The 14993-nt window shown below is 25.5% G+C and overlaps 2 protein-coding genes across 3 annotated transcripts; one reads left to right on the top strand and one right to left on the bottom strand.

Annotated features, from left to right (window-relative positions):
• Nucleotides 1–1305: 1305 nt before the first annotated feature.
• Nucleotides 1306–4456, bottom strand: LOC113556193 (dolichyl-phosphate beta-glucosyltransferase-like). Its single transcript, XM_026961002.2, has 7 exons — nt 4186–4456; nt 3933–4122; nt 3682–3881; nt 3504–3612; nt 1650–1884; nt 1490–1575; nt 1306–1433 (listed from the first exon to the last, which is right to left on the bottom strand). The coding sequence occupies exons 1-7, from the start codon at nt 4291–4293 to the stop codon at nt 1330–1332; spliced, it is 1032 nt and encodes a 343-aa protein (XP_026816803.1). The 5' UTR covers nt 4294–4456; the 3' UTR covers nt 1306–1329.
• A 129-nt stretch (nt 4457–4585) lies between these two features.
• LOC113556192 (ER degradation-enhancing alpha-mannosidase-like protein 2) lies at nt 4586–14620 on the top strand. Of its 2 annotated transcripts, none has more exons than XM_026961001.2 (9): nt 4586–4942; nt 5012–5122; nt 5219–5375; nt 5473–5716; nt 7813–8146; nt 8242–8495; nt 10044–10236; nt 11642–11785; nt 13496–14620. In XM_026961001.2, the coding sequence occupies exons 2-9, from the start codon at nt 5101–5103 to the stop codon at nt 14146–14148; spliced, it is 2001 nt and encodes a 666-aa protein (XP_026816802.1). In that variant the 5' UTR covers nt 4586–4942; nt 5012–5100; the 3' UTR covers nt 14149–14620. The 2 variants fall into 2 exon arrangements, with proteins under 2 accessions (XP_026816802.1, XP_026816800.1); XM_026960999.1 differs by having other exon boundaries at nt 4587–4942; nt 5190–5375.
• Nucleotides 14621–14993: the final 373 nt, after the last annotated feature.

Here is a 14993-nt window from a genome sequence, read left to right as displayed (position 1 = left end):
ATAATTTTAAAAAACGATTATTTATATTTTTACCATGAGAATTCATTTTAATTAGTTATACAATTTTAAAAATTGTTTTTTTTTTAAATAAAATACTATAATATATACTGAATATCATCAATTACTATGTTATAATTATAAAATAGTTTAATTTAGAAACCTTAAAATTTAAGCATTTAAGCATTTAATGCTCACATTTTTCTTGACTAAAGTTATGGTTAAAGAACAATAATTATTTCACAATGTATTGTAGTCTAATTGGGTATCTTAAATATCATTTAATTATTTAATAAATAAAAGTACATGTGTTCTAAATACCAGTTCCAACTATGTAAATCCAAATAGATTTAAGAAAAAGAAATGACTAGTTATGAAACAAGTAATAATATTAGTATTGAGTCAAAGGTAAAATTATTTTAACATATTAATTAAAATCAATAAGAAAAAACCCATAAATCGATATATCAAAAATATTATTAATAGATAGACAGAAAATTTGTATGATTAATAAAAACATATTTATATATATATGTGTATTTTAATTACTTTCAATGTACTTACTAACTGTAATTTAAATAATCTTGAAAACCAATATTCTTTAGACATTTTGTTTAATAGCATTTATACAAATAAAAAAACCTGACTGCTTAATACTTTATTACCACATTTATTTCTAAGTAAAGCTGTAATATGTTATTTTTGTATAGTGATATATTTCAAATATAGTTTGATAAGTCAAGAAAGTATATTTATATTATAAGTAGAGTAAGTATTTGTAATTATTTATTTAATAAAAATTATTGTTTGTGTATTTGGATTAAAGTAAATAGAATACACTAATAATTAAGTAGGAAACATTATTAGTATTATAAATATTATTAATCAATATCAACATTTTTGTGATATAAATATGGAATGCATTTTTAAATAATATTATATTGATTGCGTTATTTCGAACATAATATATAATTTATCAAATTTATTTTCATATATTTTGTACTGTTAGCTTAACTGTTTTATGATTTACATATTATAAGGAACTTCTTCCAACAATCTAATAATAAAAGTAAAATTAAAATTATATTTGAATGCTAATTTTTACTTAAAGTAAAAAGCAATAATTCAATTTAGTAATAGTTTACTTTTTAAAGTCTTTTTTCAATCAATTATTACAGTTGAATATCTATTGGAGAAATAATTATTATGTAGTTTCCTACAAGATAATATGTTTTTTAAATTTTTTACACACAACTAAGTACGTAATTTACATACTTTTCTAATAGCTTAAGAAAAAAACGAATGATATAAATATGTAAGGTGATTTGTCCTTTATTCGGTTATTATCTCCCATGATCCAATGCGATATTTAAACCATATTTTAAGTACGTCAAAACCCATTTCCAGCCAACTCCACACAGGAACTATTTTTGAGCCTATAAAAAATAAATGAATGAAATATCATAACAATTAACTATTATTTTAAATTTACCTTCAATCTCTGTCCAATTAACTGGTATTTCAGTTAATTTAAATTTCAACTTTTCAGCAATGTATAACATTTCTACATCAAACGCCCTAATAAATAACAACAACAAAAAAATAAATAAGTGAAAAAAATTTAAGTTTTAGAAATATATTTATTTATATACCATCCATTAACGTGTAAATTATCAAACAAAATTCTTGCAGCTGGTCGAGTGAATAATTTAAAGCCACATTGTGTATCTTTGATAGTACGTACACCAAATAACCAGACATGAATATGAAAGCACACCATCAAAATAGTACGAAATATACTTCTTTGAGCCTTAGATTCTGTTTCTAAATGGGCACGTGAGCCGCACACAACCGCATGTAAGTTATTAGCACACTCAGTAATATCATCTAATTAAATATAAAAAATGTATAAAGTATTAAAAGAAAATTAAAAAAATTTTTTAAGTAAATTAAGACAGTGTTGCAACTCATGGTAGGTTAATAAACAACATATGTTAAATATAAGTAAAATGTAATAAACTGAAATAAATTTAATTGTTGCATAAGATAAAAGTTCAATAACCAATAACTTATTTTTAAATAATCTATAAAAAAATAAGTATAAAATGTTGAGCATGTATCAATTGTTATTAACTATGAAATTTGTTATTTAATTATTTTATAATTTCACAAAATGTATTAGCTTAAATGTTTACATTAAAATAAAAAATATACTATATTTATGAATTAGAATAGAAACAATCTCTAAGAACATTATCTATAGTAAGTATTGTATAGAATATTAGTTATTTTATACAATCTTCAATTGAGAGCAATTAATTATTTTGATATTAAAAAACACTGATTTCATTTAGGAAAAATTATTTATACATAAAATATTTTTCATAAATAATTTGAACAAAATGGAAAAAAAAATTAATAATTTTTGTATAAATACACAAAAATATAAACAATATAAAAAAAGTACTTCCTACAATTTTTATTTAACTTGTTAACAATATTTAAAAAACTTAAAATTTGATTTATTATTTACCTATGTTTGAAATGTGGAATACCTAGAATGTATTATTGTAAGATTAACTTTGAGGACATTATGAATTACACTATATTATAAAATTCTTATGAAAAATACTTTGGTACATAAAACATTTAATGGTATACCAATATTTAAAAATCCTTGACCAATTTTTATTTTTTATTTAAAATATAAATAACACACGATAAGCAATATGTGTATAAGTGTAGAATAAACAGTATTGTAGACACAAATAGAAGTGAGACAAATGTTCATAAGTTATAAATATTTTTAAGAGGTGAAGTACTATCTGGCTGGGTGAATTATTTTTACTATTATTTATTATTTAATATAATAATAAATTTAATTGTCATACGATAATCAAAACAACACAAACTAGTTCACATACCACATAAATTTAATTTTTAATCTTAAGTACTTTTTAGGGGAATTTATAAAATATCAAGTTGAGTAATAAATTATAAGGTTTTAGGTTCACCTTTATTTAGTTAGTATATATTATAGTATCTAAATATTTCGAGAAATAATATCATATCATATTTTAATGATAATATATCTAAAAGTATAATGGACATATAATTACATAAAATCGCTAGCATAAAATTCAAATTGTATTTATAAATCTAACTAAAATTCTAATCATTTCTAAATTTAGATTTGTACTTTGATCTTGTCTAAATTAATAAATAAGTATTAAATTAATGAAAAAGCATTTTTTGCAAATGCATAATATTACTATAAAATAAATTTGTTAGAATATAATATTTTGATTATGACTTGTCCATTATTCCTTAGATATTTTAACTATTAATTTTAAATGAGCAACAAAACCAAGCCATTTGGTATTTTCCAAAATGCCAATTACATGTACAAATAAAACCATACAACTTAAGAGATAATTGATGTAGTTTTTATTTATGTTTTAGTAGCTTAAGTAAAAAATATCTTGTGTATTATCTTTTATTATTACTTGGTGCTAAGTAGTGTAATACTGTTTCTAATTTATCTAAATCTTCAAATTTTGTTGCACCGTCAGCATCAGCAAATAACAATGTACGTCCACGTGCACTTTGCATTCCCTATATAAAAATATATTTTAATAACTTAATACTTAGAATATCTCATTAATCAGTAAAAATTCTACTCACCAAGCAAACTGCACCTCCCTTTCCACGATTTTCTTGTAATTTTAAAAGACGTATCTGATTTGAACCATACTGTTGTACATACTCCATAACAATATCGCATGTTCTATCGACACTTCCATCACTAACAACAATTACTTCAAATGTTGACTTTCGACTAACGTCAGTCAAGAAATGCAAGCACGATTCGAGCATAGGCCTTACTAAACACAACATTTTAAAACAAATAAAATAAAAAAATTAATTTGTCTTACTCCTGTCTTGTTCGTTGTACGCAGGCACTATGACTGACAAATCCAAAGTGCATTCATCCTTCAGACTAGGGAACGGTTTTTGCTGACCGTTTTCGTCCATGAAGTGTTTTTCATCGTCAGTCCTATGCTGAAACACGCAAGGAGATGCCCTGAAGTACAACATCCAGTACACAAACGACGTAAACAAAAACTGAAACACAAGAGAAGTTTAGAGCGTAAACGAACGAAAAACGCGACTACGATAAATACTAACTACGGCCCCGAAAAGTATTTGTGTTATGAATGGAAACAGTTCACTGAAAGTGATCATCGATATCGGAGAGCCAATGTGGCTATTAATCATTACGGTGCCCGCTGCCATTATCACGTACACGTCATGCAAATGCGAACAAAGTACAAAGATGACTACTGACTGCTTGAAACGTCAATAAAGCTATTGACTAGATCCGGGGACTGTTTTGAGTTGTACGTGACGCGCCGCCGAGGTGGAACGGTATCAGTCGGCTGTCGACTTTTATTCCTTATTCCTCTTATCGGTATGGGGGTAAGAAAGACACGTACAGAATTCAGTAGACGCCTTATCTCAGTACGTAATGTTTGATTATAATTTATTGTTATTGTTATTTTTTATATTATCCCGTACGTATGAAATAGTTTACGTTTGCTGATAACAGTTTTATTTTTTACCGATTAAAATTTTAAATTTATTACCCAGTCTTATATAAATATTATGTTATAGTATTTTTTGTTCAACTTTGTACATAATCCACAAACGTGTTTGCTGATGATGACTGCAACAAGTGTGTTGCGGCAACATCAAAATAAATAAAAATAATAATGTCTAACACTATTGCTCAAAAATACACGTCCCATCTACGCATCTGTTAAATGATATTTTTTGAAATCAAAAAAATGAAGTGTTTATTTCATTTCTCGTTGATGATTTTACTGCTCATTCAACACAGCTCCTGTTCGCGTCATTATGACAGTCATCGTCTCTTACAATTAAGGTGTGTCTCAACATTTCCTGTTTTTGTCCAAATCCATAGAAGAATTAATTTGTTCTTTGTATTTTAAAGATCGGAGGTGAAAGAAATGTTTGAACATGCTTATCATGGCTATATGAAATATGCTTATCCTTATGACGAGTTACGACCATTGACGTGTGATGGTGTGGACACTTGGGGCAGGTACATACACCTTGTTCAGTCATTTCAATAATGAATATACAATAAACATGTAATAACTTATTTATAGTTACTCATTATCATTGATTGATGCTCTAGACACTCTAGTTGTGATGGGACTACATGATGAATTTAATAAGGCAGTTGACTACATAAAATATAATGTTTCATTTGACGCTGATATCAATGTATCAGTTTTTGAGACAAACATAAGAGTTGTAGGTGGACTGCTAAGTGCTCATATGTTATCTCATAGGTACACATTTTTTCTAAAAACTCAATATAAATTACAATACCTACTGTTCATAACTAAACATTATTATTACCATATAATTATTATTCTTTATAATTAGAGCTACAACTGAATTAGAAATTGGATGGCCATGTAATGGACCATTGTTACGCATGGCTGAAGATGTAGCTAGAAGATTATTACCAGCATTTGATACCCCTACTGGTATGCCTTATGGAACAGTTAATCTTCGATCTGGTGTACCCGAAGGTGAAACAACTGTAACTTGTACAGCAGGAATTGGTACATTCATATTAGAATTTGGAACTTTGTCTCGGCTAACTGGTGATTTTATATTTGAACAGGTAAATGATAAGTATATTATAATATTATTATTCACCATCATTTTAAAATATATTTTGATTTTTTTCAAATTCAGCTGAGGTGATTTACAATTTAAGTGAACTGGTTAAAAGTGTATAGTTAATTGTAATAATTTAAATAAAAAATATTTAATAGGTATCTATTTAAATAATTACATAATACTACTATAACATGCGTAAGTAATTCCTATCTTCTAAATTTCTAATTTTGATACAAATGTTTTAAATAAATATTTTGATCATAAAATATATAGTAATTTAATGTTAAATTAAATTTTTTATACACAATGCTTCATAGTATTTGTTGCTATCAATTCATTTTTGTAATTAATAAACATTTTAGGCTATTTGAGTTTTCCAAAAATTTTAAATTAAATTTTGAACTTAGCTATAGGTGGTAGTAATTATTTATGACATAAATTGCTGTTATCTGTTCAATTTATAAAATCATTAATATTTAGATTTTGTATATTTATCTTAATTAATGTTAATTAAATCTAAGCAGTTTGATCCAATTTCCAACTATAATATTTATAAATAAATAAATTACACATGATAATATAATCTTACTACTCTGTAATAAATCATTTTCTAAAATAATTAATAGCCTAATATATGTGTAATAGATGAAGCTTTTTATAGATCAATTAAAAATTAATTTTCATAATTCCATAATAAAAATAATAATATATTTATAAAGGAAGTAGTAGGTGTATTAATAGTTATGGACTTCGACAAAGTATTTATTTATGCATATCTTTTATAATTTACTGTCTACTACATACTATACAACATACATATCAGAGGTCATCAATATTTTTAATATTAATATTTCAAAAAAATATTACAAAGCTTAGTTGTTGTTGAAGCTTTATAGGGAACGGATTTTATTGTTAAGAGATATTTTAGATCTAATAAAAAATGTGTACAATTTAAATCATTCTAACTGAAATAAACCCAAATTTATTTTACATTTATAAATATATATATTTTTTTTTAGTATTTATTTCATACATATTTTAATGACTTTTGATGTTTCTTTGATTTATGACAATGTTTAACATCATCTGCTTTGTCTAAAACAACAAGATAAGTAATTTTTGATGATCACCAAATTTAATATTCTACGTTATCTAAATGGAATTTATATACTTATTTTCGGTATGCCGCTAATTAATTAGTTCAGTTATTGCACTAGTAGGTATGTAGGCATATTGTATACACTATTATCGATATTGGTATTGCCGTACAATAAAAATATAAAACAAGAAAGTAGTGTTTGACAATCATTTTTGGTAGTCACGTGTACATCTAATTTCTAATTTTTTTTAATGCCCAGAGTTGTGATATCAAAATTGAAAAACGAATTATTATTTAAAAGAGTTTCCTATATTATTCGTATTACTCTTATTTAATATTAATATTTATAAAATATTTAATTTTTGTAATTTTCAATATTAATACATTTTTTCAATATTTACATATTTTAAGAAAAATTGGTACATGTACCTATGATTTTTTTATTACAATAAAATCGGTTCCGTAATAATAATAATAATAATAATAATAATAATACAAAATGTGCTAATAAATATATAACATTTTTATTTTTATTTTTTATCTAATGGAAAATATATATATTTCTTTGTGTGAGTTCAAAACTTATCATTTGAATTATTTAAATTTGAAATTTTTGATTTTTTATTAATAAATGATAAGTGAAACTAAAATTAATTTCTAAGTCATATTATTTTATTTATTTATTCTTTTATAACTATCTTGGTCAATTAGGTATTTTATACCTATGGTTAAAATATAACATTAAAGTAAATTAATTTTTCATTGATTAGCTAATAGCTAATCAAAAAAATATATTAATAAAAAACTTTTTCTTTTAAAAAATCAAAAAAATTTTAAAGACTGGTAGAATATTATAATTTTGAACTCCCAATAAATAGACTTCACATGTTAATTAACTTACCTAACATTCCATTTCAAAATAATGAAATTTCTAAAAATGTTTTTCTTTTGATTATTTTAAACATTATAACTGTAAATGATATTTTATTATTTGATAGGTAGCTTTAAAAGCTCTCCATTCGTTGTTCAACCATAGATCTAAAATGGGATTAATGGGTAATCATTTGGACGTGGCCTCTGGATTATGGATTGCGCATGATTCAGGCATTGGTGGTGGGATTGATTCATATTTTGAGTACTTAATTAAAGGCTCTCTGCTATTTAACCTGCCTCATCTAAGAAGTATGTTTGATGAATTAAGAAAACCTATTGATAAGTACTCAGCAACTTCCACTGGGTGGTATTTTTGGGTGAACATGCAAAAGGGCCAAGTGACAATGCCTATATATCAGTCATTAGAATCATATTGGCCAGGGCTTTTAAGTCTAATAGGTAATTATACCTTAACATCATTAATAATTCGGATATTTAATATTATGTCATTTTAATATTATCTTTTAAGACTTATTTTGATTCTATTATTTTAGGTGACATAGATATTGCCATGAAATCAATGTCAAATTATCATGATGTACTTAAATTATACGGTTTTACTCCTGAAGTTTACAATGTTGTCAATCAAGAGGCTGCCAGAGATTCATTCCCATTACGCCCTGAATTAGTTGAGTCTGCAATGTATTTGTATAAAGCAACTAATGGAGACCCTTATTTACTAGACATAGGTAGTGACATTCTACGTTCCATTCAACATAGTAGTCGTACTCAATGTGGATATGCCACGGTAATATACATATTTATATTTATTAATTTGTATTTATTTAAAATTTTCATATTTTTAAACAAGAATAAAAGCTGTGTTCGAGTAGTGTTTATTTTAAAACAATTTATATACATTTTAAATTACTTATAAGTTATAACTCTTTATAAAATAAAAAGTATTTGCTCATGCACAGTTTATACTCTCCTTTAAGAATTTGATAACATTTAAATTTGCTCTAATATTTAATATACATAAGCTTTGGTAAGAATCTAGTTTGTAGATTTACTATGTTACTTAATTTTTAAGATAGATACAATACATGTAGTGGGTACAACATTCTATTAATTCATCATCTATTATATTGATATAAACTCTACACAACTAAATCAATATATATATTTTCAAAGTGATTACAAATTATTTGTGTGGTTTTGATGGTTATTAAAAAAATTAAGTGTTAAAATATCAAGTATTATACATAATACATTCATTATATTGTATTAATAATAAAATAATAAGTAGTAATAACATTTTTTTTTTTTTAATTATATTATTTTTAAATACATTTTAGTGTCTTTCAATTTTTTTTAACCACTAAATTTATAAAACTCAAAAAGTATTATGATTAGTGCATGCATAGATTTAAAATCAATTTAATTTAATTGTCATACTATCTTAAATTGTTGCATGAAAACTAGGTAAACAACCAACAGATTTTTTGAATCAATAGACTACTTACTTTTTCTTAAGGTAGGCAGCAAGCACATACATCATACATATATATATATATATAAACTAGGTAACAACAAAAAATTAAATATAATAAAATAAAATGATAAATACAAATACAAATAGTTGAATAAAGTAAAATAAAATATAATAAAAAATAGTTACATATGAATAGACTATTTTATACATATTGTGTGCATGTATATACTGTATATATTATATACAGTATACACATACAGTTATATATATATATATATAACTTCAATATAATATATACAATATACTTTACATACATAATATGTAAGTAAATTTAGTTAAAAATACTCATTTTTTAGTAATATAAAATTGTTGTTATGTATTAAAACAGTTAATAATTTTTTTATACAATCCACATAAACACATCTTAACTTATGAGTATAAATTAGTGTAGTGGTATGACGTTAAAGGAAAGTACTGTGCAAAATGTTGTTATATTAATATATTTTTCTAAACATTCAATAATCGTAACTAATTAACTATTAAGCTAAAAACAAATTTTAAAAAGTAATTAATATTACTATATTAAATAAATAGCAATACTCCTTTTTAATTTTTTAGAATTATAAAATCAATATTAATTTTTACCACTATAAAGTTATATAAATTAGGTTATGATTTTCTAGCTTGAAACCAGTAATCCTAGTTAAGTTGAAGTTATTTTAATTAATTTGATGAAGTAAAATTTGTTTTGACTATTTATTAGATTTAAAACAAAATGACGTACATCATAAGTAATAGCAGAATTCAAAGCAACTATAATACATTAAATTAAATTATTAATTTATTAAACTTTATTTTTAGATTAAAAGTTGCAAAAAGCATTCTCTTCAAAATAGGATGGAGTCATTTTTCCTTGCTGAAACAACTAAGTATCTTTATTTACTTTTTGACCCCAATAACTTTATACATAATGATGGAAGTCATGGCAAAGTTTGGAACACAGCTGGTGGCCGTGAATGCATAGTCGATGCAGGTGGATACATTTTTAACACAGGTAAAACTTTTTTAGTTTTATATGTTGTAGTATTGCTTAACTAATGTCTTAGATTCTGAGCGGATGAATGTATTCCTCTAGGAATTTAATCAAATTTACAATGATGCATGTTTTTATTTTATTTTTACTGTCATATTTTGAAGCAGAACTTTTTCTTTATTCTTAAAAATTACCAATGGATTTTACAAAAAACTTTGTATAGTCATATAGATTTTAGTTGATATTTTAGAATCAAAAGTATGAAATCCCTAATATTTTTTTTTTAGTTTTTTGGGAAAAACTAACAAAAATATAAGGGAAAAATAAAAATATCTCACCTGTTTTCAGAAAAATTGATTTTGCTTTTATTGTGATTCAGAATAGAATAATTGTGGAGACTTAAAACTTTTTGCCATCACTAATATTATTATTTTCTATAAATTATGATATTTTAAAATAGTTATAAAAAATAATATATCAAGTTAATTATTTCACAAACCTATTCACACCATTATACTGTGCACGTATTGCACACGGACATGGGAAGGAAAGTTAAAAGGACATAATTATTTATTTAGCAACAAAAATATATAAATAAAATATATATTTTTAAATTTGAGTGTTTATTGTGAAGAATGCAATTGTTTCTTATTTTTTTTATTATTGTAACAATGGTTGTCAACATTTGTTAACTCAAGACACAGTGAGTTTGACAATTTCAATATGCTCCAAAATTTGGTTTTGATAACAACCATTGCCAAAAATTACACTTCACAATTATATCACGAAATTAATTAGAGTATCATCTTTACAGCTTCATTGGAAACTAGAAAATTGTTAGATAAACTTCTTGTCTAGACAACCAAAAACATATTTTTGATTGCAATTTTATTCATTTTTAATAAACTATCTTCAAATATTTCATTTTTTTTATCATGTCATTTTCTTGAAAAGGTTTAGAAATCTATTTTATTTGTTGATAGATCTCCATATCACTCAGAAAATTCTTGTTCAAATAATGAGCGACTACTTTATGAAGTTCGACAAGTCATGTTAGAACTTTTCTTCTCGATACCAGTTTATATATACTATCTATTTCTTTACTAGTATGTTATTTTTTGTATATTTTGGTTTTGTTCTGATTTTTATGTATGCTCAATTGTTTGATCGAAAAGTTATACAACGTGCTCTATTGTTTGATAGTCATTTAGAATCTTTTTTGTGTAGAATATATATCATTCAATTCAAATTTAACAAATTCATTATAGTGACCTCCTTAATGACCAAGGTATACCTGTTTTTTTTTTTTTTAGTTTAAAATTTTCATAAGCTTGTTTATGTGGTTATTTTCACCATAGACTGTTATTAATATTATTTTTATTTTCGTAATTTTTATAACTGATGTATTTTTTTATAATCTATTTAGAGGCGCATCCTATAGATCCTGGAATTTTGCACTGTTGTTACATGGCTGACAACAATGATTGGTCGCATCGTCAACAGCCTAAATATCAACGTTTTATGAAATCGTCAATGGTAGTTGACCAAAAAAAAGAATCAACCAATCAAGGTATGTATTAAAAAAAAAATAGAAATACATATATTATTTATTTTTTATGGTTTTGCTTGCATGATATCACACATTCTTTTCTAGAAATATAATGGTCAAAAACAAGTTTTATTTTTAAATTTTTGATTACTCTGATATAATTTTCAATATTTCAATATGTACTATATCAAACTTTCAATTTGCATGAATGCAATCCTTATAACTTCCATTGATATTCAAAATATTTAATTTTTTATTTTGGTTAATTGTAATAAATTCTATATATTATTTTCACTCTTACTTATAATCAGAACTCGGGACTTATAGCACTTAAAATCTTTAAATAAGTGCTTAAAATCATCATTTTAAGAACTTGAATAAGCATTTAAAAAACTTACATAAACGAACAAAAGTTATTTCATTTGTCAGATCTTCATGGGACACCCCGTATAAATTTAAGTTATTTAGAATTAAAATATGAAATTTATACAACGAAGATTAAGAAATTATATGTAAATAATGTTAATAATATAAAAAAAGAATTATGCGTACATCCATATTGAGATAATATTATAAGTTTTTAATATTATAATGAACACTTTTCTTATAAAATAAGACGTGAATATTGAACATAATATAATATATTCTACTATAGCAAAAATGCATAATTTCATTATTATTAGATTATATTAAGTAATTAATATTAATGTCTATAATATATAGTGTATAAGTACCGTCATTTAAATCATGAAATGATAAAATAAAACATGTATGATTGATTCCATCATGCCCATTTCAGATTATATTGATAATTTTTATACTCATATTTTATAAAAATGTTAAACTTATACTATTTTTATAGATTTACGTTAAAAAATATATGATTGCTTAGGCGTACATCATTACAGACTATAGTTACTACATAAACATTTACATAACACGAATTCGAGCATTTGGAAAATTTCCTATGTTTAATTTCTTAAAAACGACCTGTATAGAATTTTATTAAAAAGACTTGTATTTGTTGTTTCCATCTTATTAACGCATACCATATTAAAATATACGTTTGGCAGCTCTAATGTTGTACGTTTAATTTATATATTATAGGGTATGACTTATTATCAAACATAAAAGTAAGAATATTATATATATTGATATTTTACGGTATTTTAATTTTTAACAAGTTATGAGTACCTATATAAAATATTAATATTTAAAAATATTTATAATTTACTTAAAATATTGTAAACAACCTACGAGATAACACAAATTATGTTTATACCTTAAAATTGAATAATTGGTCGCTTGGTATAATATATTCGCTGAGTTCGCTTTAATATTTAAACTAAAATACTAAATTGGTTCTACTGGACGCAAATTTACCATGTTGTACATTTGTAAGATAGAGCAACACACGCGAATATGGCATCCTATTAATTGTCTGTTTTAATAATTCTATTAAACTTATTTTTCTTAAAAATAAACAACCATGTTATGTATTTTACTTAACGTGTGTTGTATATTTGTATATATGGACAATACCCTTTATATAAAATATTATGAAACAAATTATTTTATTACTCCCTAAGCTAACATCGAATGTGTCAATTTGCGACTATATGACTAGTTGAGTACACGGATTCATCGAAAATATAAATTTATAATGCAAAAAAATATCATACAAAAACGTGAACTTTTTCTTATTTTGCATTTTTCTTTCTTTGTCTCCAGCTAAAGGCACCGTGACCGGAGAGAACGGCAGTTCCGCAAGCGGCCACGGTTTCACCGTGGACGAGAGTAGTGTCTATTGGAAGCAACAGGCGCACGAAGATCAACGGCCGCAATTCAAAAACGACCACCAAAAACCGCCATCGGTTCCAGATGCGATTTTGGGTAGATCACCAACGATAAAATCGCTGCAACCACCACCGATGCCGCCTCCGTCGTCACGACCACCAGTGATATATCGGACGGACGACCAACTACAGGATAACAGGAGACAAGATGGCGATGGAGAAACTGCTGACGATAGTGACAAACGGTTCGAGTCTTCGACTCAATCGCAGGAGAGTACTGCGAACCGAGTCGTTTCCGATTCGGCGGCAACGGTCGATTCGAACGAATTCCACGACTACGACGACGGTTTTAAAGATCTGACGACTTCCGACCGCCGATATCAGCAATCGACGTTGGCCGATTACGATCACGACCGCAACAGCAACGGTGACGATGAAAATTGGAAAGCTAAACAGCACCGTTGGACAAGCGAAAAACGGCAACAGGACGACGATGACACCTCGACGACCGGCCATGACGACGACAACGGCTATCAAGTGCTCTCGTGCCCGGCGACGAATAACATTTACACGCATTTTCGGTGGTGACGACGGGGTGATAAATAAAATGCCTTCCCGATTAATCTACTTGGTATCCTGGTTGATTTATATATTTATTATTAAGATACTTTTTTTTATGATTTTGTTGTTGAACCAAAAAATATAAAATCGTTTATAATATTATTAATAACGCCGCGTTGTTCAATAATATTATAATACGTATATAATTGGGTAGTACATGCCTGTCTGCCTGTTCTGAATACATTGTATTTATTGTTTTATTTATGTATTTCAAACTATATTCTGAATACTTCAAAAAATTGTTTTTCATATACTAACTATTTATTATTATTATTTTATAATCATAGACTTCTAGTCTACAAACCCAGCACTGACCAAAAAGTAATAATAGGTAACTACCTAGCTATTATAATATGTACAGTGTTATTTACTATTTTGTTGTGTTCTATACAAAAGACTATATTTTTTATTTGAGATACGTGATGTATTTTAAGAATATACGGAATATTTTGGAAATACGATTAATGTACTTAGTTATATGATTATAAAACATAACCTATTAAGGCCACTATTTTATATTTGTATATATAATAAATAACTGTCCAAATACTAATTATAAATACTTTTTAATTGTACTAAGGCGTTTCTGACCCAGCTATACTGAACAACAAACATTTTACTAACATTTTTCAATGTATTTTTTTAATGATTGACGATTATGCGTAAAAAACATCTTTAGCCTATACTTTATAACTACTAATGAAGAATTGATCATTACCCAACATTTTTACCAAGTGAAGATAGTGAAGTAAATTCAGTTTAGGTTAGGTTGGTCGTATCGCATGGGCACATTTGGAATGTGGATATTATAA

Source organism: Rhopalosiphum maidis, chromosome 3 (assembly GCF_003676215.2).
Source record: "Rhopalosiphum maidis isolate BTI-1 chromosome 3, ASM367621v3, whole genome shotgun sequence".
NCBI classification, from domain to species: Eukaryota; Metazoa; Arthropoda; class Insecta; order Hemiptera; family Aphididae; genus Rhopalosiphum; species Rhopalosiphum maidis.
Note: the sequence above shows the minus strand (reverse complement) of the source record. Positions and strands in the feature narration are given on the sequence as shown.

What these genes read in the sequence shown, in the direction of transcription:
- LOC113556193 (XM_026961002.2), bottom strand. Translation starts at nt 4,293, where the DNA reads ATGGCAGCGGGCACCGTAATGATTAATAGCCACATTGGCTCTCCGATA. An exon ending in AGGGAGGTGCAGTTTGCTTG is followed by an intron (nt 3,613 to 3,681) that starts GTGAGTAGAATT and finishes ATTTTTATATAG; the next exon opens with GGAATGCAAAGTGCACGTGG. An exon ending in TAATTGGACAGAGATTGAAG is followed by an intron (nt 1,434 to 1,489) that starts GTAAATTTAAAA and finishes TATTTTTTATAG; the next exon opens with GCTCAAAAATAGTTCCTGTG.
- LOC113556192 (XM_026960999.1), top strand. Translation starts at nt 4,821, where the DNA reads ATGATATTTTTTGAAATCAAAAAAATGAAGTGTTTATTTCATTTCTCG. An exon ending in GCTCATATGTTATCTCATAG is followed by an intron (nt 5,376 to 5,472) that starts GTACACATTTTT and finishes CTTTATAATTAG; the next exon opens with AGCTACAACTGAATTAGAAA. An exon ending in AGGGCTTTTAAGTCTAATAG is followed by an intron (nt 8,147 to 8,241) that starts GTAATTATACCT and finishes CTATTATTTTAG; the next exon opens with GTGACATAGATATTGCCATG.